General features: G+C 40.9%; 1 protein-coding gene across 1 annotated transcript in view; it reads right to left on the reverse strand.

Moving 5' to 3' along the window:
- Positions 1 to 462: 462 nt before the first annotated feature.
- Positions 463 to 25,736, reverse strand: part of slc41a2a (solute carrier family 41 member 2a) — a 28,745-nt gene continuing 3,471 nt past the window's right edge. Inside the window, exons 4-11 of the mRNA XM_085411719.1 lie at positions 17,447 to 17,518; positions 17,156 to 17,300; positions 11,851 to 11,997; positions 11,484 to 11,631; positions 11,173 to 11,252; positions 3,337 to 3,468; positions 3,110 to 3,258; positions 463 to 3,018 (exon numbers count right to left, since the gene is read on the reverse strand). Of these exons, the coding sequence (XP_085267845.1) occupies positions 2,842 to 3,018; positions 3,110 to 3,258; positions 3,337 to 3,468; positions 11,173 to 11,252; positions 11,484 to 11,631; positions 11,851 to 11,997; positions 17,156 to 17,300; positions 17,447 to 17,518 (1,050 nt within the window). The 3' untranslated portion in view covers positions 463 to 2,841. The remainder of the gene's footprint in view (positions 3,019 to 3,109; positions 3,259 to 3,336; positions 3,469 to 11,172; positions 11,253 to 11,483; positions 11,632 to 11,850; positions 11,998 to 17,155; positions 17,301 to 17,446; positions 17,519 to 25,736) is intronic.

The following is a 25,736-nucleotide window of genomic DNA, read 5'->3' on the forward strand; positions in this document are numbered from 1 at the left end:
GTGTGTGAAATATGAACATGGTGACAGTGACGGTTGATGTGTGAATGGGAGGACATTAGAGCAAAGACACATTTTAGGATCAAAGGTTGATGCCTAGTGGACCTGTGGAAATTAAGTTTGTTCATGGTGTGGCAACCCCCCTGTCTGTGGACGCACAGGCCGGTCCAGCGGCGTCTGGTTAGCCGAGGTGGCGACTTGGGACGTTAGAACCCCCACATAGCTACAGAGTAACACTGAAACTTCTGTGTAATCATGGGTTTACATTTATTCTGGACTAGAACAAGACACATTTTGCGAACAAAGGTTGAGTTCTATATTAGTAAAAGAGAAAGGTTGAATTCCTCGTTTCAGTGATTGAAATTGCTGTTTGCCTCTCCCCTGACGAGTGTGAAATTAAATAAAGAGGGAATTTGGAGCCACATAGAGATAGACGGGCATAATTGGGTGTAATACTCTGTGGTGTAAGAAAAAAGGAATAGAGGAGTTAAAGTAGTAAGAGGTGAGTAGTGGTGTGAAATATGTTGGGTTTTAAAACTGACGTAGAGAAAGGAGAAATAGAGGGAGAGTGGAGAATTATTGAGAAGCAGAGAGAGGAGTGTGTTGGGAGACTGGCATGCAGTCTGCACTGTAAAGGTGGGCGTGTTGCCTGCCGGTCTATTTAACAGTGATGAAGTTGATATTAAATAAATCTCTTAGTGTGTTAATACAGGTGGCTACGGACCTGGACCAACCGCCCCCCACAAGCACAGCGGCCGAAGCAAAAGTATAGTAGTGGTAACCACACCCAGCAAGAATCAGCAGCTGTGGAAAAGACAGCAGCGAGGAGAGAATTAGAGGAGAAATTAAGAGAAGTTTTAACACATAAAACTGGGGCCAACGGACTTGTGGAGGATGGGAAGGCGTCCGGAGCATCACAACAAAAGGTGAAACAAAAACACACACAAGCAGAGAAATGTGAGAGAAAGGCTCCTTTTAAGGTAACGCCTTGTTTGAGAAAAAAGTAAAAATAACCCGCCTACAAATGCACACACACGCAATGAAAAAACAGCTTACACTCATGAACATGTGTGTGTGTGTGTGTGTGTGTGTGTGTGTGTGTGTGTGTGTGTGTGTGAGAGAGAGAGAGAGAGAGAGAGAGAGAGAGAGAGATTTGTTTTTATGTTTTAAAATTTCTCATGAATTATTATGGAAGCTTGTCTTTGTAATCTTGTGCTTACTATCATTAATCATCATGTCTCAATTTAATGCCATAATTTCTTCATGCTTCTGAGCACATAATAGCTGTGTGCAGCTGTCATAGATATCATAGATAACATACTCGGAAGCAAGCAGGAAACAGTGACAGGAACATTTTATTTTGTGACTGCAGAGTCATCAAAGGTCAAATTATACTTTTCTGAGAGACAAATTTGATGTCGGTGCATACCAGACCCACGAGATCTTGGTTTAAAGGCGCCTTCATACTGTGCAGTTTCAGCAGTTTGTTGCGATCATGTGTGGCATGATGCCACAATGTGTGACGTGGATCACTAAATTTTGGCGAGAAGTCAAGATTAATGCATAAAGGTTGTATAATGATAACACAGACTCACGTAAGTATGATAGTGATAACAGCTGCAGAACACATCATACAAATAAGGCTTCTGGTGCAGCAGCTCAACTAGATTTTATTCTTTTTTGAAATCCCAAATGTTTTTCTTTCCCACACTTTACTTATATTTGTTACATTTAAGTTTGCTTTGTTTTTGAGTTTCTTGGGGTTTTTTGCACAAATAAGGGAACCGATTGATCCGTGCTCATTTTATTCTCCAGTTAGTCAGCTGACATAAGTCACTTTAAAAATCACAATAGTGAAATTGTGTCATGTTAAATGTTAAATTTCTTTCTTTTTTTAACACAGTGTGCTTTGAACCCGACTTTGTCCAAGAAATTTAAAAGCATCCCATTTTTGAACATCACACATTTGACTTCAATCTTTAGGTGAGCAATCCAGACTCAGAGGCAAAACTGTGGAGGGACTTTTCCCAGATATGGTCCCAAATTTCATAACTTTTGCACATACAGTTCTTGGGGCTGCTGTTAACTCTACTGGTAGACAAAGAAAGATTAAGAAGAATTTGTTTAACATTCAGTAGCTTCATTACTAGAGCCCCCAGATAGGTTTACAGCTGCTACATAGTACGTTATTGTGTTGTTACTAAGCTGGACTGTTCTGCCTTTTCTGTGTTCATTCATCAGCCTTTCTATTATCTCAAAACTATCTGAAACGGAAAGACAAGAGACACAGTAGCTGGTTTCTACCACTTAATGTACTTTTTCAGACATAGCAAAGTTACAATGTAGCAGAGCTACACTGAATACAAATTTGCAACATTATAAAAAAAGATTTAAAATGCAATACATCTGAATAGGCCTCCACATAATGTTTCATTGCACTTTCATTTCTGTACTAAGAGAAATTACAGGGGGAAAAAAAACATATTGTGACAACACACACACACACACACACACACACACACACAGTGAAGCACAAGATGAAAAAAATTGCACTCTCGCTGTCATGGTTTGTCTGTTTTCGTGACGTCCTGACTTTGTAAGTACATGATGGTTTGCAGTGGATTAGACAGACACAAAGATGTGAAATGTGCAAAAATTAAGAGTATTTGTATGTGTCCTGTAGGTGTGTTTCTTGTGTTTTAAATAAACACCTTAAGGCAGAAAACTGTGTTACTTGTTCATAAAGGTGAAGGCACATTTGTGTGTTGCAAATCTTCAGTATTACTTGCATTTTGCCTTTTAAAATAATAAGCACTATAAGGGTTTTGTTTTCTCATTTTGAATCTACACACTGCCTGGATCACCAATGCACCACAGCATGAGAAAAGCAATTGAAAGTAGAGCAGTCCCTAGAAGATCTCCAAGGGCTGTGAGGTAAGGTATTGAGTAACTGTCGGGGTCTTTACCCCTCCTCCACAAACAGTGAACCAAACAGTCAGCCATGCAGAGCAGAATTAACACCTAAAAAAAACAAAGAATGAGACATAAGATCACAGCAGACTAAGTTGCTCTATGCAAAGAGAAATAGCCTGTCAGTGCACATTTGACTTACCTGAATCAAAGATGCAAACAAGAAGGCGATGGTGAAGAGAGGACTTGGCAAAGTGTGGCCTCCTTTGATCAGGTGAATAACATGTAAGAAGATCAACTGACCAGGGATCACCAGGAGAAGCAGAATCTTAGCAGATCGATGGTTTGCTCCTGCCCAACAAAGGTGAACGTCAGATTGTGTTGGCAAACTGTGTTTATTATGTAAATTGTTTCAAATTTGATTTTTACCTGAACCAAAGAATGTGTGCCAAGGGTTGGAACAGCTCTGTCGACCCTCAGGCAACTGCCCCGGTGAGTATTTCAAATGCAGATGAGTTGAAATACGACTAGATTGTATGGAAACGAGATTTCCGCCAACACCTCATGAGAAAAGAAAAGGAGCATTTAAGCCAGCTTTTGTGCAAGTAAAGAATAAAGAATATGAACAAAAAAGGAGAACATTCAACTGGTGACCAACCTAATGTATGTATGCACTGTCAGGAAAAAAATAAAAAAATAAAAAAAAAATAAATATATATATATATATATATATATATATTTATTTATTTTTTATTTTTTTATTTATTTATTTATTTATTTATTTTTATTTTATATACATAACGTTGCACTTTTGCTGTAACAAACAAATTTCCCACCTGTGGGACTAATAAAGGTCATCTTATCTTATCTTATATTGTGTGCTGTGACAAAACAAGGGAAACTGCCACAATTAGCATGAGAGTCAAAAACTTTCTTTTTTTTTTAAATTCATTTCAGGCACAACAAAATACATATATTGAACATAAAGTGCACAAAACAAAAAACAAAAATTACCTGAAAAGGAGTGGGACGAAGAAAACTTATTAAATCCCACCCCTATACTCACTCATCAACAAAAACAATAAGCTTCCCACAGCTACGCCCATCGTTACAACCAAACAAACCATCAACAGCCGCGGGCACATGCAAGCATCTCAACGGCAGCTCGCAAACAACAATTAGAACCATCATAACTAAATACAGAATATATAATAATTATAAATTGCGTTACCACAGGTAACAGGCAATAATAATTACATAGTGACAAACACACATACATACATACATACATACATATATATCTACACACACATGTAGTAGTAGTATTTATTTATTGTCATTGTCAAGAACAATGAAATTGCGTTTGGGGCTTCCATACAACCCAAAAAAAGAAGAAAATAATAAATACCCCTTAAAACCCAAGTGTACATATTTAACCCAGTGTGACTCCAATGCAATAAGACAATCCTTAGCAATAATGTTCGTAGAAATTCAGACAAAGACCTGAGAAACATGACAAAATACAACAACGCAACCCATTCAATATTATTGTACTGTGAGATATGATATCAGATATGATAGTTATCTATTTACGAAAGAGGGGGGGGGGGGGCAGGAGGGGGAAGAGAATAAAGATATGATGCACCAATGCAGACCAGTTCATTGCTATTAAGAAGTTGGAGCCTCACAGCCTGTGGATACAGGCTGTTGGCCAGTCTGGATGTTCTGGCCTGTATAGACCTGTACCTTCTCCCTGAGGGCAGCAGATGGAAAAGGTGGTACGCAGGGTGATGTTGGTCCCGCAGGATACTGTGCACCCTCCTCAGACAGCGAGTGGGGAAGATATTACTGATCTCTGGCAGACTTGTTCCAATAATTCTGCCAGCTTCTCTCACCACCCGCTGGAGTGCTTGCTGGTCGGCCTTGGTGCAGCTGGGGAACCACACTAGAAATCCATGCGTCAGAACGCTGCTGATGGCACAGTTGTAGAAGTTCAACATCAGAGATCTGGGAATGTGTGCGCTCCGCAGTCTCCTCAGGTAGTAGAGGCGCTGTTGGGCCTTCCGTGCAACTGAGGTGATATGGTTGCCCCAGGACAGGTCCTCGGTCACAGTTACCCCCAAGAATTTAAAACTGCTCACCCTCTCCACCGCCTCACTGCCAATGAAGAGAGGCAGATGGTTGTTATGACCCCTCTTCCGGAAATCTACAATGATCTCCTTGGTCTTTTTGGTGTTTAAGACCAAGTTATTGTCGTGGCACCATGACTCTAGTTGTTGCACCTCTGTCCTATAGTTTGTCTCATCGTTGTTGGATATAAGTCCGAGCACTGTAGTGTCATCTGCAAACTTAACAATGAGATTGGACGCGCAGGAGGAAATACAGTCATGGGTGAAGAGAGTGTATAGCAGAGGGCTCAGAACACACCCCTGAGGGGCACCGGTGTTGACCACAAGGGTGGAAGAGGTGTTCTTACCCACTCTGACACTCTGTCTACGGTTAGTGAGGAAGTCCACAATCCAGTTGCACAGAGAGGAGTTAAGTCCCAGTTGGTGGAGTTTGGGACGGAGTTTGTATGGCCGGATATACAAACTCCGTCCCAAACTCCACCAACTATATATATGTACATACATACGCACACTTTTTTTTTTTTTTTTTTGGAATCCATACCAGCAATGGTAAGAGAACAGACATTACAGAGCACACTAAACCATCATTGAGTATACTGTGACCAGACCAACTGTTTGTAGAGGAATTTAAATCTATGAATGTTTTTGCATTGTTTCAGTTGTAAACTCAGACTATTCCAGATTTTCACACCACATACAGACACACAAAAACCTTTACGGGTTGTTCGAGTTCTGGGTAATTTGAATTCCCCGAAGCCTCTCACATTATAAACCCTTTCTCGAATTTCAAATATAATTTGTAAATTTGTAGGTAGAAGTTTATTAAAGGCTTTGTATAAGAATATAGATGTATTGTAATTAACCAGATCCTGACTTTGCCTGAAGAAAGAGTTTGTGAGTATGATCTAGATAACCAGCCTTGTGAATAATACGCAGTGCTCGTTTCTGTACTGTGACTAATGGATTAGTTGTATTTTTATATGTGTTTCTAAGAATTGTACTGTCCCAAAATCAGACTTCTGGTCATGTTTCAGAGCTACAAATACCATAAAATGTGACACAAACAAAAGGAAAAAATAGCATTTCCACCATAAGCTTCCTAAGAGAAAAACACAAAATGCTACTTTGCTGAAGGGAAAGTGGGAAGTAAAAATCCTCATTAATATTTTGACTAGTGTTTCATTGAATGAGAAATATTATGTGTGAAAAGTACCATAATTATTTACCCCACTATTTTCAGTTACTGTGTGTATTAAAATACATGTGTACAACTCAATTTGACCAAAGGACAGTTAACTTGTTAAAAAAATTCTAAAGCACTGGAATATCACATATATGGTACTAATAGATCATTTATTTTACATCACATGTATTTGTCTCACAACACAGAATGTTTTGAGAACTTTTTGAGCTTGAGTGATCTGTATCTATCTAAGACGAAGACTCTGTGTGGGTGTTGATGTTGTACTTAGACTCCACATGTAGCTTGGGAAATGGATTGTACCCATGCTGCTCAAGGTGTTTTTCATGGCAGAAGGATGGGCTGAATGGTTGCAATACACAAGGCCATGTGGCCTCATAAAAGGTTTATCAGAGCAAGAGCCACATTGGAGATACATTAGAGATAAGAAATAGGAAGAGAACAGTGAAGTATCTGCTCCATAGGTTGATTCTGTTCATCTGGACGTAGCGTTTTCAGTGGGAGAAAGATTTTGTCACTCATCCAAGTGACTTCTTCAGTCTCAGCTGACTGCAGGTTTCCCCAACCTTATAAACAGTACATTGCACCACTGAAGGAACAATGGGCTGGGAGGTCAGTTCCTTCATCATAATTATGCAAATTCTCATGACCATTGATCAACAACCACTGATCAATGGCCATGAGTACCATTCACAGAGAGTTGGGGAATGGCTGCAATCACAGCATTGTAAGATGGCGAAAGATGTACCCTTAGGCCCCCTCCTCGATTCAGAAATGGTCTTTCCCTTTTCACGTAAATGGCCTCCTGGACTCGGCGCTCAAACCTCCCTGTGCACGATGTGTACATCCTCATCATTGAAAGAGTGTCCACTGGCCTGTAGGTGTAAATAGACTGCAGAGTCCTGGCCTGACGAGGTAGCTCTTCTGTTTTGTGCCATCCGCTTCTCCAGAGGTTGTTTTATTTCTCTGATATATAAATCCTGGCAATCCTCCTGGCACTTAACAGCGCACACTATGCTCCTCTGTTTGTGTCAGCGGACCTGATCCTTGGGGTGGACCGATTTTTGGCACAGTGTGTTTTGGGTTTTAAAAGCCACAGAGACACGTATTTACTTACCTGGGTGATTGAGAATGCATCAAGATGTAAAGTATCAGATTTTCTGAACATCTGTCAGGGCAAGGAAATCACAGATTGGGCAACCTTGGTAGAAGCCGTGGAGCTGTTGATGTTGCTGGTCCGCATATTGATTTTGTTCAAGTCTGTTTGGTACAGCTTTTTGGTCCAGGAGTTCCTTTTGTTTATTTTCTCAACACATTATTAAAATTGTATTTCAGTAAATTATTTTCATGATTAAATTAGCATTTTTTTTTATTCAGTTTAGTGAATACAGGACTGTGTGGTCATAAAATGATTTCAATCTTCCATTAAGTTAAGCCCCTTATCTACAAGTAGAACACTGCACTGTGCTTCATCATAAATACTTATGAATAAGATAAAAAATAAATAAACTTCATGCCAATGGAAATACAAGTGTTTTCTAATAGTGTTCCCTAAATCTATGGAGGAGCAAACCTAACAAAACTTAAAAGAAAGAAACAAATGAATAAACAAAGAAGCAAAGAAATATGAAAAGAATCAGGGTGATTATGCATGTAAAAGTGGAAAAGCCCTTGCACAGAATTCTAAAGAACTTCACATATTTTTGGTGTCAAAGACTTGTTGCCTACAACAAGTAAGGACTATGCATATTCATGTATTCATGTTTTGAAAAGCAAATTGCTTTTAAGATAAAAGATCCCAGTTGTAGGATTGACTGTGCAAATTAAAGCTAAAGGAGAGAAGTCTTCCCCAGATCGCTCTCTGATTATCAGATTCTTATCCAGGTCGTCACACTTTCAGATCTTTAATAGGCCTTAAACTGTGGCGACAAGATAAAGTCCCAGCTGTGAGTGTGGAGTCCTTTTGAAATTTAACAGTCAGAGCGTCTGTGTAGACAGTGACGTGTGTTCGCAAGATAGAGTTTACTCGGGTCCCAGTGATGAAACTAAGTTTTTGCATCTTTTTTAAATGCTACAGCTCTGTTCTAGGATGCCCTCTGGACCCAGTGGAGGTGGTGAGTGACAGGAGAACGGCGGCTAAGCTGTCATCCCTGATGGACAACATCTCCCACCCCATGCAGCAGACTGTGACAGCACTGAGCAGCTCCTTCAGTGGGAGACTGCGGCACCCACGGTGTGGGACGGAGAGATTTCGCAGGTCTTTCCTCCCCACTGCTGTCAGACTCCATAATAAAGACTTTAACTGATCAAGCACACACATCCATACATATGCAATAATACCAAGTGCAATAATCCTTTCTGTCATCGTTGTATTTTTACTCAGTTGTATATAGTATTTGTATTTGTATTCTATTTTTATCTTATTGGATATTTATTTTATTTTATTCTACTGTATATAGTATTTTATTTTATTCTATTCTGTACAGTTGTGTACTGTATTTATTCTTATTGTATTCTAATTTTTGCCTCATAACTTTTGCACTGTCCACTTCCTGCTGTGACAAAACAAATTTCCCACGTGTGGGACTAATAAAGGTTATCTTATCTTATCTTATCTTATCCACTGCGATTGGTTGATAGAGTTGTTGTTGTTGTGTCTTTCAATAATGACATATAAAGTATCTTAATCTTACAGGGAATGGCTGTCAGCTGGTCATGTGAGACATGGTTTACCCAACATTTTATAGATTTTGATCATTTTGTTTAAAGGTGCAAGTTGCATGCAGTTTAAACATTTGGATCCCTTTGCAGGATTTGACTTAACCAATAGCTTGAGCCAAGAGCTTTGGTTAAATTCCAGGTCACGTTGTTAATTGTCTAGACTAAACCTACAGTTGTAGTTGGAAGTTTACATACATTCATTGGGGGTCTTTCAACTCTCTTTTTCCAGGGTGGTATGATTTTACACCATACATCTGTAACGTATTTAAAAACAAGAATTAGGTGCACAGGTTTGAACTTGTCACGGCTGCCGAGGCGAGCCGTGTGGAGTTAGAAGAAGGACCCAAGATGCAGGCAGTGGATGAGATGCCGGTGAGTTTATTTACACAGTGGTGAGAAGGCAAAACAGGCAAGAGGGAAGACAAAACTAAAGACCTGAACTGGGAAAGCTAAATGACAAACCTGAGATGAAACAAAAAAGGGAAGAGAGGCAGAGAGACGAGCAGGACACCGAGGAACACAGACTGACGCGGAGTTACACAGACGAACCGGCAACAGGCAGGAGAACACACAGGGCTTAAATACACACACCAGTAATCAGGGGATGAGAGACAGGAGGGCAACACAGCTGGGAGGAATCTGGGCTGACGGGACAGGGGAAACGTAAACTGATCACACTCACATACGACACGGACCTTCACAATAAAACAGGAAACTCAGATACATGGAACCAGACAAGACATTGAACTAAACAGACAGATTCACAAACAGATGGGGGGACACCATAGACAGACAGATACAGACTCAGAGGCAGATCGAAAATAACACAGAACTTAAACAATCATCATCTAGAAAATGATAACAAACTAAAAGCGCTGGGTCACCGACCCAGGACCATGACAGAACTTATTTTGGATTTTCCCTAATCCAGCAGTCCCCAACCCCTGGGGACCACTTTATCATTTTTTATCGTTATTTTGTAATTGTTTTTATCATTAACTTGGTTTCCCTGGGTCTTTTCCCATGTGGTATGAATACATCTCTTTTTTTGATACCGATACTGGTTTTGTTTGTATTTTTTTGTATTAGTGCGCGACACCTTAAAGGCCAGTCCGTGAAAATATGGTCGGACATAGACCGGCCTGTGGCGCAACTTTACTTTACTTATTTGCCATTGTAAAAATGTCTTTTAGTGACTCTATCAACTAATGGAAAGGGATAAAAGTGGCCTTTTAACAAGACACAAAAATAGTAACAAAAAGAACTATAAAAACTAGCAATTAAAAAAAACTACATACAAACAAAAGGAAGAAATAGCGTACAAAGAACGGGAATATATGCAAAGATTGGCTTGTTGCTATCTATCAGCAATACAGAACCACAAATGATTTTTCAACTCATATTACTGGTCATATTATTTTACAAGCAGAAATATAATACTTCTTTCACTGGAAGAGGTTTGAGTTCCAGGTAATACGGATGCATACGCAAACATCCTGGGCGAACCAGCACAAAACTGTCCTCGGAGAGTAAAAGGAACACTGCTGAAGAATATACAGCAATGCATATTAACTTATCTATCTTGGCTGACATTTTAACTTCCTCATAATAAATTTTTAGGGCCTGGCTTCAGCTCACTAAATCACCTCAAGTCGCAAATTTTGACACAAAGCTGTGGTGGTCCAGCTTTTCAGATCCAATTAATATCAAATCACTCATAAAGATCTTTTGGAAAAGAGTAGAATTCTTAGAACAGAGTTTATTAAACATTGTCATATGAACAGCAGAACAGTACATTTTGCAGCAAAAATAACACGTAGAAAGCAAGCAAAGCAAACTAAAGTGAAGCAACCTTGGGGTGTACAGCCTTAAAGCACATCTGGCAAAGACATACCAAAGGACAGACAGGAAAAAGGCAGCAGTCTGGGGTATATCGACCTTCCTCTTATATAGGATCAGCATTGGGTACCCTTTCATTCTTTGTTCTTTCTTTTCATCTTCAACTTATGATACATAACTTTCTGACCCTACCCCATTATTTCTCAAGGACCGGTCTTACAGCAGGATTATTTTTTTCACATGTTCGCTAAGAATAGAAATTATGATTATGCGAGCATTACCAAATTATGTACAAAATGTAGAATTGTCCATACATTACATCAATATGTTGTTATGATCTCAAATACAAGAACACAAATAAAGAGAACAACTCACCATTTATGACAGGGGCATAAACTATAATCCCTGCCAAGTTTGGATCTAATACAGTCTTGTCCAGAATAACTCCTCCAATACTAGAAGAAAGACAATCAAAATAATACCAGTAAGAGGTATGTGAGGGTATTCATAATATTTTTCTATTATCTTTTTCTAACATAAAGCAAACGAGTTAATGGTATCAAATGATCAAATTGTTATTATAGAAATTATCCATATGATGACTTACTGTTTGTTTGCTTTATTTAAAAATTCACACTAGAGAACACCATCAGGAAATCTGAACATGTGAAAGCAGCAGAGAGTACCTGCTGATGAGCATTGCTATAATGATGGGTTCCCAGCCTGTGTGCAGCAAGATTTCACTGGCTGGATGTTTGGATGAGGCAGCCACCCAGGCAGGAATCAGGCATAAAAACAATAGATTTACCAGATACAACACATATGGATAAAGTTCTGTCAAAAAGAAAAAAGAGATTATTTTGCCTTTTATTTTCTATCAGGATTTAGTTGAAAAAGTAAAGGCTGTGATCTTGGTGGACTTGGGTGAACTGGTGTCATTTGTTGGCCAAAAGTAAAAAATACATGACTTCTAGCACTTGCACCAAATATACAGCATTACTCTTCACTGTTTGTACATTCAAACCAGACCATGTTATGGCCCTTATCTCTCACCTATAAAGGAGTAGAACCACTGACTGAAGCATGCCAACAAGGCAAGAGTGATGAGATCTCCAAAGCTGGCTGCTATCGGTGTGGCCACATTGTCAGGGTTGATTCCTATCCGCTTGGAGCCAATGATCACTCCCACCATAACGATACCTTGAAGAAGTTAAAGACAAGCTAAAAGTGTTCAGTGTTCATTCTGCTTGAGCATTTGACCTTAAAAGATTTTCATTCAAATATTTCAGCTTTAATAGAATAAAGTAATATAGAGTCAAGAATGAATGGAAAGCAAGGGCCAGAGTTCATTCAGTTGTAACCAAAAACACATTTTAATGGGGAAAATTAGGAAAAAATTTTATCATTTTGTAGTATTCAGGTCACTGCTAGAACACTACGCCCAATAAATAATAGTAGTAATTGAATTATTTTAGACATTAGACATCAGTAGCTGTGAATATGTACTGTGTGCATTGTAGCTACAGAGCAATAAAGATGATATGAAATGATGTCTGTGAAGGTCCTCAGTAATCCACGTCATCATAGTCTACGGAGCTAAAAAAAACCGTGACATCTCATCCGAGAAGCTTCTTTAGTTCTAAGAGCAATTGGTGGAGAGTCCTACATTTTTAAGCCCTATTGGGAATGTTAATAAGAGGGTCGTGGACCCCCTATTGATCCCCTGCCTAATCACACGAGCCAAGGTGTGAAAATGGGAGTGGGTCACAATCAGACAAGTTTTATGTGTGAACCCATTGTGAGATCTAGCCCCACCCTATCATGTGATTTACTGAGGTCGAATAGCCCAAGACGTGAGTGGGTGTTAAGGCATCTTTGAACAGACGTAGGGTTTTCAGTGGCAGAAAGATTTCGTCACTCATCCAAGTGACTTCCTCAGTTTCAGCTGACTGCAGGTTTCCCCAATCTTATAAACAGTACATTTGCATAATGACTGAAACCAGCCCACTGAAGGAACAATGGGCTGGGAGGTCGGTTCCTTCATCATAATTATGCAAATTCTCATGACCATTGATCAACAACCACTGATCAATGGCCATGAGTACCATTCACAGAGAGTTGGGGAATGGCTGCAATCACAGCATTGTAAGATGGCGAAAGATGTACCCTTAGGCCCCCTCCTCGATTCAGAGATGGTCTTTACCTTTTCACGTCGGCGCTCAAACCTCCCTGTCCAGGATGTTACATCCTCATCATTGAAAGAGTGTCCACTGGCCTGTAGGTGTAATAGACCCATTTCTGTAATATATTTACATATCTATATTATTGCTAATATTTATTGTAATATATCTATATCACTAAAGCACTTCTGGATGGATGCAAACTGCATTTCGTTGCCCTGTACCTGTGCATGTGCAATGACAATAAAGTTGAATTCTATTCTATTCTATTCTAAATAGACTGCAGAGTCCTGGCCTGACGAGGTAGCTCTTCCGTGTTGTGCCATCCGCTTCTCCAGAGGTTGTTTTGTTTCCCTGATGTATAAATCCTGGCAATCCTCCTGAACATAACATATGTTAACATATGTTAACTTAAGATAGGTTAACATATGTTGTAACTTATGTTACTCTCACTGAAAACGCTACGTCCAGATGAACAGAATCAACCTTTGGAGACCTATTCTTGTTTTCACCCCTTGGCTCGTGTGATTAGGCAGAGGATCAATAGGGGGTCCACGGCCCTATTAGGGATACTCCCAATGCGTCTTAAAAATCTTGGGCTCTACACCAATTGCTCTTAGAACTGCAGAAGCTTCTGGGATAAGCGGTGAAACATCTTCAAGAAAGTCAAGAAATCCAGATGCTTTTTTTTTTCAAGCTCTTTAGACCATGATATGAAATTATATTGTTGGGTTTATCTAAGTACAAACCCTGCTGGAACAATTAGACAACCAACTGCAGCAGCAAAACAAGACACAAGACAAAGCTCGTTGTGTGATCACTCGCGAGGGAGGCCGACTAAAGCCAAGCGCTGTTCCTTCCACTTGAACGTTGTTGACCTCGGCCAGACTACAGGTGGCACTCCTTTTATTGTGATTACATGAATATGCATAGTCCCATTAACACGTGATAGTCTCAAACAGACATGTGCGTGTAAGACTTGTAACAGTCCAACTAAGACAAAAGACTGTTGTAACTGAACCTGAACCAAACCTGTCGTGAGGACTAAAAAACTGTGGAGCAACGAGGCTGTGGAGGAGCTTCACACGTGTTTGGAGTCTACAGACTGGGACACAATGAGGGCTCCTTCTAACAGCTTGGATGAGTTTACGGACAGTGTCACCTCCTATATCCACTTCTGTGAGGACAGCATTGTGCTATCACGCACTAGGGTGAGTTATAACAATGACAAACCCTGGTTTACTCCTAAACTCAAAAAGCTGTGGCTGGAAAAGAGAAAGGCGTTCAGAAGTGGAGACAGGGACTGCTACAGAGAGGCCAAGTACAGGTTCACTAAAGAAGTGGACGTTGCTAAACATCAGCACTCTGAGAAGATGCAGCAGCAGATCTCAGAGAATGACTCGGCCTCTGTGTGGAAAAGTTTTAGGAATATCACCAACTACAAGCGTAAAACCCCCCACTCCACTGCTGACTTGCTCTTGGCCAACACCCTTAACGACTTTTACTGCCGTTTTGACGAGCCATCAGGCAGCCTTCACACCTCCAACGGCCCCAACAATAGAGACACTTTGGACATTCATTCCCCGACCTCTCCCGTCTCCATAGAGATTGAAAATGTGACGTCATTCAGGGGTAAAACCGCAAAGGATTCTGGGAACGCGTGGCAAGCGGTACTAGCACATGCAGGCTTTCAATTGAAATCAATTACACAGCGATAAAAAGAAACACAAAAAATGTCAAGAAGCTGTTGTATTATTAACTGCAATAGCCGGTCGCATGACAGCCACGGGAAGCCGACGGGTAAAGAGATCGGTTGTTATCGGATTACGTCGTTGAAGAGAAATTGTTCAATCATGTTTCCGAAGTAACAAAGAGGCGACGGATGGCCTGGATTGCAGCCATTCGAAGACCAAATATAACGTCCCAGAACACTCCAGCTCACAGGTTAGTCTGCTCCAAGCATTCCCACAAAGGTCAGTCTTCTGTTGTAGTTAATACGTCATTTTTCATAACATAATTAGTGATATAGGTTACAAGCAAGTCTGGCGCTGAACAGAAATTGTCGCGCTATGCTCCTTTGTTTATTGTGCATAAATAGTGAATTGTCCTGACACAATATTGCGTTTCGCTTCTGTTATTACCATGGTACATTGAGAAAAACATATGCTTTTATTCACAGGATAAAACAGTTGTTTTGTGTCACTAATTGCCCAGTACGATTACAGCATACAGTATTATTGTCACTGCTACATTTCTGTAATGCGTACCAGAAATTATTTCCACTACTAATTAATTACCGTTAACCTCAAAGGTCCTATTAATAAACGGTTAACGAATGTGTATTTATGAAGACAATTTGTGAGACTGGTAAACTTACCTTTGTTCGTACAATGGTCTTTCATTCTACACGATGCATTTCAAGGTCCTGTACCCATCCGTCAGTAAACTGTACCTGGGCTTGTTGCAGTGACCTGAAGTTACTAAACTTCATGAGTGTATGCACTCACTCTAAGAACCGTATAATTATAAATCTGAGCGTGGTGAAAGTTGGGCAGCGCGCGAACGTCTTTTGTCCACTCTGTTTGCTCTTAAGGGTCTGACCCTTTCACTCCTTTGATTTTTTTCCTCGTATCTTTTCTTTGACTTTTCATCAAGTCTGTCTTTGTATGGACCGGCATTGTTCTCCTTCATTTTGTACATACCTTTTTTGGGGGGCAAAGAAAAAGCAAAAAGGTATTGGAACCGGAGAATGAACGTTTTGCGGTGCTGCAAATGCTTGCGTTTGATGCATTGCTTTGATTGTTTCCCACTAGTACCTGGCATGCAATGCGCGAAAATCACGTGGTCTGTCAATCTCTATAGAGCCATCACCACCATCAAACACTTCACCTACAACACCCCCCTCCACACCCCACACCAAGGAGGATTTCACACCACCTTCTCCCACTACAACCCTTCATATTCATGAAGCAGATGTGATGAAACAGTTCAAGAGTCTGAATGCTCGAAAAGCTCCTGGCTCAGACGGTGTGTCTCCTGCCACCCTCAGACACTGTGCAAACGAGCTGGCCCCAGTGTTCTCTGGCATTTTCAACTCCTCGCTGCAGGCATGTCATGTGCCTGCCTGCTTCAAGTCCTCTACCATGATCCCTGTCCCCAAGAAACCAAGGATCACTGGACTAAATGATTACAGACCTGTAGCTCTGACATCTGTGGTCATGAAGTCATTTGAGCGCCTGGTTCTCTCCTACCTCAAGACCCTCACGGCCCCCCTCCTGGACCCCCTGCAGTTTGCATACAGAGCCAGCAGGTCTGTAGACAATGCTATCAACTACACTTCATCCTGCAGCATTTGGACTCCCCAGGAACCTACGCCAGGATCCTGTTTGTGGACTTCAGCTCCGCCTTCAACACCATCCTTCCAGACCATCTCCAAGGCAAGCTTTCCCAGATGAATGTGCCTGATCCTATCTGCGGGTGGATTACTGACTTCCTGACGGACAGGAAGCAGCATGTGAGGCTGGGAAAGAACGTCTTAATGCTCAATTCTGATTTTTTTGATCAAATCCGATTTTTTTGTCTGCTTGTTCACACTACAAATAAAATGTGACAGCAAACGCGCTCTAGTGTGAAGCGGCCCACATGTGGAAAAGAAGATGATGGTCCTTAATATAAAGACTTCGGACTTCGGAGTCAGCTGCTATAAGAAGATCATTGGTTATTTTTATAAGTGCTGTTTCAGTGCTATGGGAGGGGCGAAAACCAGACTGGAAAACATTGATTGCAAATGAAAAATCCTTCATTTGCAATCAATGACCTCATGACCCTATATAAACAGGAAGTACTGGGGCGGCCCTTCCCACACACCTGGTTTAGATATAGGACCTGAATAAATGAACAAACATGGTAAGTGTAACCAAAGCAACATAAAGAAATATAATTTACCAGACATTTGCCTGTGAACAGAAGAAAATTCAAATGACCTGATGGTTAACAGTATTTGCTTTAAAAAACATATGCATGAATGTAATGGATGTAACTACTATTATGGTTGACTGTAAAATAACAAAGAATAAATTCTCAATATCGTTAAGGGACAAGTGGTAAATGAGTTCATGCCTAACCACTTTGTCACAGAGAGGTCAAGGACAGTGTAGTAATGGCAAGTTATTATTTACCTTGCAGCAGTGAAGCCACAAATGCAGTAGAAACACTGGTTGAGCATAGGAGCATTATATGATTAAAGGGCATCTGTCCTTCTGCCATCCAGCCCAACAGAGATGCCATTAGGGAAGCCAGCAGGCCCAGCACTGTAGCTTGTAGCTTGTTAAATGAAAAGAATAGTGAGAAAATATCATTCCTGGCAGACAAAATGTCATACTGCACAGATAAGCAGATATATTGAAATTTATCCATATATTTTGTCACAGTTTTTTATTTCCTTGTCTTTTTGAATGAAAATGATGTACCTGCTTGAGTGCCAGGTTTCCAGCAATCAGCATCCACTTTTCTCTGGGAGAGTCCATTTTTCCTGCATTCACCTGACAACATCAAACATTTTATCTCCTTAAAAAATGTGCTTCTACAATTTAATTACATGACAAACCCATTTAGCTGATGGAGATACTATCCATCTATCTTCTCTCGTTTATCCAATTCAGTGTTGCAGGAGGTCTGAAACCTATCCCATCTATCACAGGACAAAGGGTAGGGGACAGCATGGACAAACTTGTATACACTGAACATGTATACTATATAATCATATATACTGACATACACTATATGCCTACACTAGCGTTTTTATATATTGGGCTCACCATGTGTCAAGAGATGTATTCTAAATACACTTCTTCAGCTGAGAGTCAGAGAGTGGAGACACACAGTTTTACTTGCAGCACGAGAGTGAGGGCTCCAGGACTCGCACTCTGCCACTGCCCTGGTCTTTATTTATATACAACAGTAGGTGCGTTCGTTTATTGCATTGGAATGTGGATGTGTATATGTGTGTGTGTGCGTGTGCCAGGAGAGGCTCCTCTACCTGGTACAAAGTGAAACTGCTTGTTAAGCTCTTATCTAGCAGGTACTGTTCCTTCCCTGCATGATAACGGGTCACAGTGAATTAAAACAACAGTCTGAGTCATAAAGAGGTCATCATGCAGTATTCTATCATATGCAAACTTATATTATTAAAAGATTATACTGACTACTAAGTACAATTTTCTATTGACACCATGTTAAGCATTTAACAGCATAATTAAGATTAATTTGTAACTTGTGATTGTGTTATGACCTGTGGTGACATGCCAAGACAAAGGGTTAATCGAAGTTGGCCCTGCTGAAGATGCACCTCTGACAGCCTACACTGTCCAAAGTTGTCAAAAACCTGTCATGAATAAAATTTATAGCTTACTTTTGGCAGCAAAACTGACAAAACTGTCAGGCAGATTAATCGTTTCTACTGCGAAGCCGTCCTTGCACCTGTTGTTTCTGAATTTCTCACTCACTTTGGCCATAAAAGGACTGATTAAAATGATGGATGAAAAGGTCTGGGAAGGGGTGCCAGGAAGTTATATAAGACAAGTGCTGAAGATCAAAAAGAGAACAAAAATGAGTAAAATCAACATATTAACTGGAGTTAATATGTTAAAGTATCGATGTTTGTAAAATTGGGAAAATACCTATCGTTTTAATTTAAAACTAAATAAGTAAAAAGACAAGAAATGGAAAGTTACCCAGCACCAGGATGATGGTTTGTGGACTCCTATAAAAAAGTCAGGTAAGCTTTTTCCATCAGTTACCTTGTATGTCTCTGCTGTTTGTGCTTAAAGGCTCTACACCCCATGGGTTTGCTTTGCTGCTTTGCTATGTGTTGTGATGTACTGTTCTGCTGTTCATATGACTGTGTTTAATAAACTCCGTTTAAAGTACTGTGCTCTTTTCCAGAGGATCTTTTGAGGCAAATTTGATTTTAATAGACTCTAACAAAACGGGATTTCCTCGTCATTAGCTGGATAACAGTTATCATGTTATCATACGATCCGACAAGATCACCAGTCTATTGCAGCGCTAATTCAGAAACAGACAATCATACGTGCACACATTCTCACTCTCAACTATGACCAGTTAACAATGACCAGTTAATTTGATTCTATACATATATTTGGGGTGGAAGCAAGAGTTACCCGGAGAGAACCTACAAAAACGTGAGGAGAGCATGCAAACTCCAGACAGTGGGGCCTCAGGTGGCCAGTGGATTCAAATCCAGGACCTTCCTGCTGTGAGGCAACAGTAAGAAGACCAGAGTTGGGTAGTAATGAGCAACAGTGGGGCAAAAAAGTATTTAGTCAGCCACCAATTGTGCAAGTTCCCCCACCTAAAATGATGACAGAGGTCAGTAATTTGCACCAGAGGTACACTTCAACTGTGAGAGACAGAATGTGAAAAAAAAATCCATGAATCCACATGGTAGGATTTGTAAAGAATTTATTCGTAAATCAGGGTGGAAAATAAGTATTTGGTCAATAACAAAAATACAACTCAATACTTTGTAACATAACCTTTGTTGGCAATAACAGAGGTCAAACGTTTACTATAGGTCTTTACCAGGTTTGCACACACAGTAGCTGGTATTTTGGCCCATTCCTCCATGCAGATCTTCTCGAGAGCAGTGATGTTTTGGGGCTGTCGCCGAGCAACACGGACTTTCAACTCCCGCCACAGATTTTCTATGGGGTTGAGGTCTGGAGACTGGCTAGGCCACTCCAGGACTTTCAAATGCTTCTTACGGAGCCACTCCTTTGTTGCCCGGGCGGTGTGTTTTGGATCATTGTCATGTTGGAAGACCCAGCCTCGTTTCATCTTCAAAGTTCTCACTGATGGAAGGAGGTTTTGGCTCAAAATCTCACGATACATGGCCCCATTCATTCTGTCCTTAACACGGATCAGTCGTCCTGTCCCCTTGGCAGGAAAACAGCCCCATAGCATGATGTTTCCACCCCCATGCTTCACAGTAGGTATGGTGTTCTTGGGATGCAACTCAGTATTCTTCTTCCTCCAAACACGACGAGTTGAGTTTATACCAAAAAGTTCTACTTTGGTTTCATCTGACCACATGACATTCTCCCAATCCTCTGCTGTATCATCCATGTGCTCTCTGGCAAACTTCAGACGGGCCTGGACATGCACTGGCTTCAGCAGCGGAACACGTCTGGCACTGCGGGATTTGATTCCCTGCCGTTGTAGTGTGTTACTGATGGTGACCTTTGTTACTTTGGTCCCAGCTCTCTGCAGGTCATTCACCAGGTCCCCCCGTGTGGTTCTGGGATCTTTGCTCACCGTTCTCATGATCATTTTGACCCCACGGGATGAGATCTTGCGTGGAGCCCCAGATCGAGGGAGATTATCAGTGGTCTTGTATGTCTTCCATTTTCTGATGATTGCTCCCACAGTTGATTTTTTCACACCAAGCTGCTTGCCTATTGTAGATTCACTCTTCCCAGTCTGGTGCAGGTCTACAATACTTTTCCTGGTGTCCTTCGAAAGCTCTTTGGTCTTGGCCATGGCGGAGTTTGGAGTCTGACTGTTTGAGGCTGTGGACAGGTGTCTTTTATACAGATGAGTTCAAACAGGTGCCATTCATACAGGTAACGAGTGGGGGACAGAAAAGCTTCTTACAGAAGACGTTACAGGTCTGTGAGAGCCAGAGATTTTCCTTGTTTGAGGTGACCAAATACTTATTTTCCACCCTGATTTACGAATAAATTCTTTACAAATCCTACCATGTGGATTCAAGGATTTTTTTCCACATTCTGTCTCTCACAGTTGAAGTGTACCTCTGGTGCAAAGTACTGACCTCTGTCATCATTTTAAGTGGGGGAACTTGCACAATACTTTTTTGCCCCACTGTACATTTACTCTGTTCCATTTACTTGAGTAAGTTTTTGAAAAAAGTATACTTCTAAAAGGACCATTGAACCATACTTTTTACTTTTACTTGAGTAAAGGGGGGCTTGAGCAGAGGGAGGGGGACTCTGTATTTAGGTGCATGAGGCCTGGTGCAACAACGGGACAATTATAAACAGTCACTGCTCCCCGAACCTCGAGTACATGTCAGTAAAATGCCGGCCTTTTTTTCTACCAAGATGGCTAACAGTAGTGATCATCACCGCTGTGTACATGCCACCTGACACGACGTGTAAACACAACGCTGTCTATCCTGCTGAACACCATTAACAAACAGCAGCAGGTCCACCCTGAAGGTGTTTACATATTTGCAGGTAACTTTAATAAGGCCGACATAAAGACTGTACTCCCAAAGTTCTATCAGCATGTAAAATGTCCCACCAGGGGAGAGAACACCCTAGATCATATTTACTCCAACATCAAGCATGCATATTGTAGGGATTAGAGAAATTATTTTACTGCTATTGTCCAGATTACCATTGCATTAATAATACAGTTTACAGTATTGATATTGTATTCAGATGTTTAAACATATTGGTACCCAATTAGCCTTTATTACAGGTGCAGCTATAACCACCTTAAACTGCTGAGTTGAATCTATATTCTTAAATGCTTTTGAATGCTTTTTATAATCTTAAATGTTTATAGGCAGATTACATTGCATTATATGAAAGGCTCACCTTTGAATATAATCTGGGCCTAAAAGTCTTGACAGGAAACTGCAGGTTTGCAGTTATATAAGAATATACTTTTATATTATTTTATTAAAGATCACCTCCTCCAGGGTGGAGAGCTTCCTGCCAACAACCACAACCAGGCTCCACCATCAGCCAGCAGGCCCAGCCAGGCTCCCCCATCAGCCAGCAGGCCACAGCCAGGCTCCACCATCAGCCAGCAGGCCCAGCCAGGCTCCACCATCAGCCAGCAGGCCACAGCCAGGCTCCCCCATCAGCCAGCAGGCCCAGCCAGGCTCCCCCATCAGCCAGCAGGCCACAGCCAGGCTCCTCCATTAAGCTTCTAGTAGTGGTTCTTGCTTATGAGATTTATTCAATATATTACACATATAGTTTCAGTTGTGTACGTGCTGGCCTTCTGTCTGATGAAAGGTTATGAGCAGAGGTGAGACAAAGTGCAGCTGAGGTCGTGACATATACACACACACACACACACACACACAGTTGATAGATTTAGTTATAGGTGAGAGGTTAATCATGTTTTTCTTGCAACTGCAAAACTGTCTCTGCAAAAAAGAACAGTTTCTTGCAGGATGTGGGCCTGATGTTTCAGACGATAAGCGAGTGTCCGGCAGCGACAGAAAGACACCTGCCGTGGAGACGGAGACAATGTTCTTTTCAAACTGTGTTAAAAGTCATTGTGGTTTTGATTTGACGTATGCATGTAATGTATCTGATGACGCATGAGGGGGCGTTAACCCTGATGAATCAAAAGCAATCTGAAGTGTCTTTTTGGGTGGAGATCTACAGCTGATGTTTTGCAGTGTACATCTCACCACGCTGCGTGTGGTCATTAAAATCAATTGTTTGACCAAGCTCTTCTGGACCATGGTTGTTTTTACTCTCCTCCTCAATATTTGAACCCTTAACAGAGTCATACCCCTCCCCCACCTTGGCCAGTCCGACCACCTCTCCCTCCTGCTCTTCCCAGCCTACACCCCCCTCAAACACAGTGCCAGGCCCACCACAAAAACTGTTAAAAGCTGGCCTGAAAATGCTCTCTCCAAACAGCAGGACTGCTTCACAAAATCAGATTAGAATCAGAACACCAGGACCTAGAAACTTTCACAGGATCAGTACTGGACTATATCAAGTTCTGTATTGGAACTGTGACTGTGGACAAAAGCATTTGGGTTTTCCCAAATCAAAAACCCTGCATACTTTCACCAGAATCTTGAACCTCTCACTGATCAGGCAGCCATCCCATCCTAGTCACTCTTGGCCTCTCCCCTCTCACATGTGCCTGGATAAAGGACTTTCTTACAAACGGACTCGGCCCTCATCTCTCCTCCACTCGCACACTGAGCACTGGGTCCCCACAGGGCTGTGTGCTGAGCCCCCTCCAGTATTCTCTCTACACCCAAAAATAACCTGGAACTGAACACTAAGAAAACCAAAGAGGTCATTGTCGACTTCAGGAGGCACAGCACGGACTCAACCCCCCTATACATCCTCATCTCCGCTGACATCTCCTGGACAGACAACATCTCAGCAGTAGTCAAGAAGTAGTCAAGAAGGCCAAACAGTGGCTGCACTTCCTGAGGGTCCTCAGGAAGTACAAGCTGGACTCCAACTTGCTGCTGACCTTCTACCGCTCGTCCATTGAGAGCCTGCTAACATACTGAATCACAGTATGGTATGGCAGCTGCACTAAGGCAGACAGAGCGAGGCTTCAGAGTGTAGTCGAGGCAGCACAGAAGATCATTGGCTGCCCTCTTCCCCTCCCTGATGGACATTTATTTCTCCTGCTGCCTCAGCAGAGCAGCACACATCATCAAAAACCGTTCCCAGCCTGGTTTTAGCCTCAGCACAAAGACCCACAGCCTCAAGAACAGATTCTTCCCAAAGGCCATAACCACCCTTAACTCATACATGCGCCAATAACACAGTCCCACCCCCAATTTTTCCATTTACCTCTATAAACCACGACCGTGCAATACCAAATTCTATGTGCAATAACCCGAATCGTATATACATAACACTATTTATTTACATATTTACTTTTTTACTCTGGATTGTATATTTGTACATTTTATATACTTTTTCTGTTAATACTGTTCAGATGTATATAGTGCTGCAGAACTGTGCACCCCCCAGCCCACCCACACATGTTTGCACTGAGTTGGAGATGCTCTGTATCTCACTGTACAACTGTATAGTGATATTTGACACTTTTTTAAATAATTCATTTCACACATTAGATAACTACTAATAATGGATCATCCCGCCAGTGGAGTTACCTGTAACTCTTTCACCAATCAGATATAGCCATCCAGTCACATGACCAGTGTGGAGATACAGAAATTATTTTACTGCTACAATATAACCCGCATTATTAACATTGCATTAATAATATACCCTACAGCATTGATATTGCATTAAAGATGTTTATTAAAGCTACTGCCACCATATTAACCTTTTTATTACAGGTGCAGCCATAATCATTTTATACACATTGCATGTTTGTGCTCATTCAGAGTTGATGCTCAGTCTATTAAAGAAGGTTTTAAGCTTCGTGAAGCGCTATGTCTTCACATACTGTGTAGGTGACTTGGAGCACAGAAGGATTGCGTACATGCTTACGACACGCATATAATCCAGAAACCTGTCAGGCCAAAGGCCTGAAATTCATTTAGCTTCTAACCGCATTTTAGTTTGCTTAGTAACAGATGACAGAAGACAAGTCAAGAAAAGGACAAGCTCTCAGGGACCATCTAGGCTTGCAACTCATTGCCGTGTATGGAAGGTGTTATAGAAAGAGGAACTTCTGTGTCTGTTTTTAGCCATCTAAGATGTACCTTTTAATCTAATCGATGTATTTGATCTGTAGTCGACGTGAGAAGGGGCATTAACCCTGATGTTATAAAATCATTTTCAAGTGTATTCTTAGCAGGAGTCGTGTGCTGATGTGATGCTGCATACTTCTTCTCCTGCGTGTGTTTTAATAAACTCATTGTTTGATTGCACTCTTCTGGGCTTCTGTTGGTTTGTTTCATTGCTCAACATTTTTTGGATTCGGGACACCAGTTACAAACTGTGACGGGCAGGGCGGACCAAGCCTTTCAAACTAGCGGACACACGGAAAGAAGAAACACAGAAGACAACTGCCCCAAAAACTCTGTAACATAAAAATGAAACTAGATCTTATTGATTTACTGCAAAAGGACTCTAGAAGTAAAAGTTGCACGGCTTTTGTCTTGCAATCTAATCATTCAAATTAATGGGTAGTTTTGACAGTTTTTTGCTGCATTTTGACAGGTTTATGACTTATAGTTTGTAAACAAAAAAAAGGGGTCCAGATGGAGATTATTATTAGTTATGGATTACTTTGACAACACAAATTGTCCAAAGTTTTAGAAATTCCTAATTAGTAAGATTTGTGGTTAATTTTTTGCACTATAACTTATTTTCATAAAAGCCATAAAAATGTCAAGTAGGATTTATTACTTTTAACTGTAAGACTGGCACAACAGCCATTGTTTCTGATCCTACGAGCTGACCCTGACTATAAATCTGTCAAAGTAATGAAGACGGCCTATAAGGTCTGGGAATAATGCCCAGAAAGTTATGTTATGTTATTGGTTGTCATTTGCTTTGTGTTCTTTTCCTTCTCTGTTGTTGTAAAGTTTTGTTTTATTGTTTATATGACTGTTCAACAAACTCTGTTCTTTTCCAGAGGATCTTTTGGAGCGATTTGATTTTTAATTGGATCTTTAAAAAAATGAATCCACAAGTGACAGGTTTGATAAAGTTTATATACAAGATCCAACAGTTTCTCTCCAGCTAGCTTAAGTGTCTGGTTTTTCAAATACATACTAAGCCTTTAAACAACATATGTTTTTCCAGATCGTCTTTCCTGTGCATCTCTGTGCATTCTTGTGTGTCATAAAATGCAAGTTGCAGAGTCAAATGGAGACTGGAATCTTTATTGAGGCAATGCATCCAAGAGAGGCATCATTAATCTCTGCAGGGAAGGGCAACAGGAGAAGATGCAAACTGAAACTTTAAATAGATACAGGAGGTATTTATGAAGAGTAGAAAGGCTGGGATTAAAGAGCACACC

The sequence above is a fragment of the Rhamphochromis longiceps genome, linkage group LG7 (assembly GCF_057381845.1).
Source record: "Rhamphochromis longiceps isolate RC_006_pf linkage group LG7, R_longiceps_female_GT1.1, whole genome shotgun sequence".
Taxonomy (NCBI): domain Eukaryota; kingdom Metazoa; phylum Chordata; class Actinopteri; order Cichliformes; family Cichlidae; genus Rhamphochromis; species Rhamphochromis longiceps.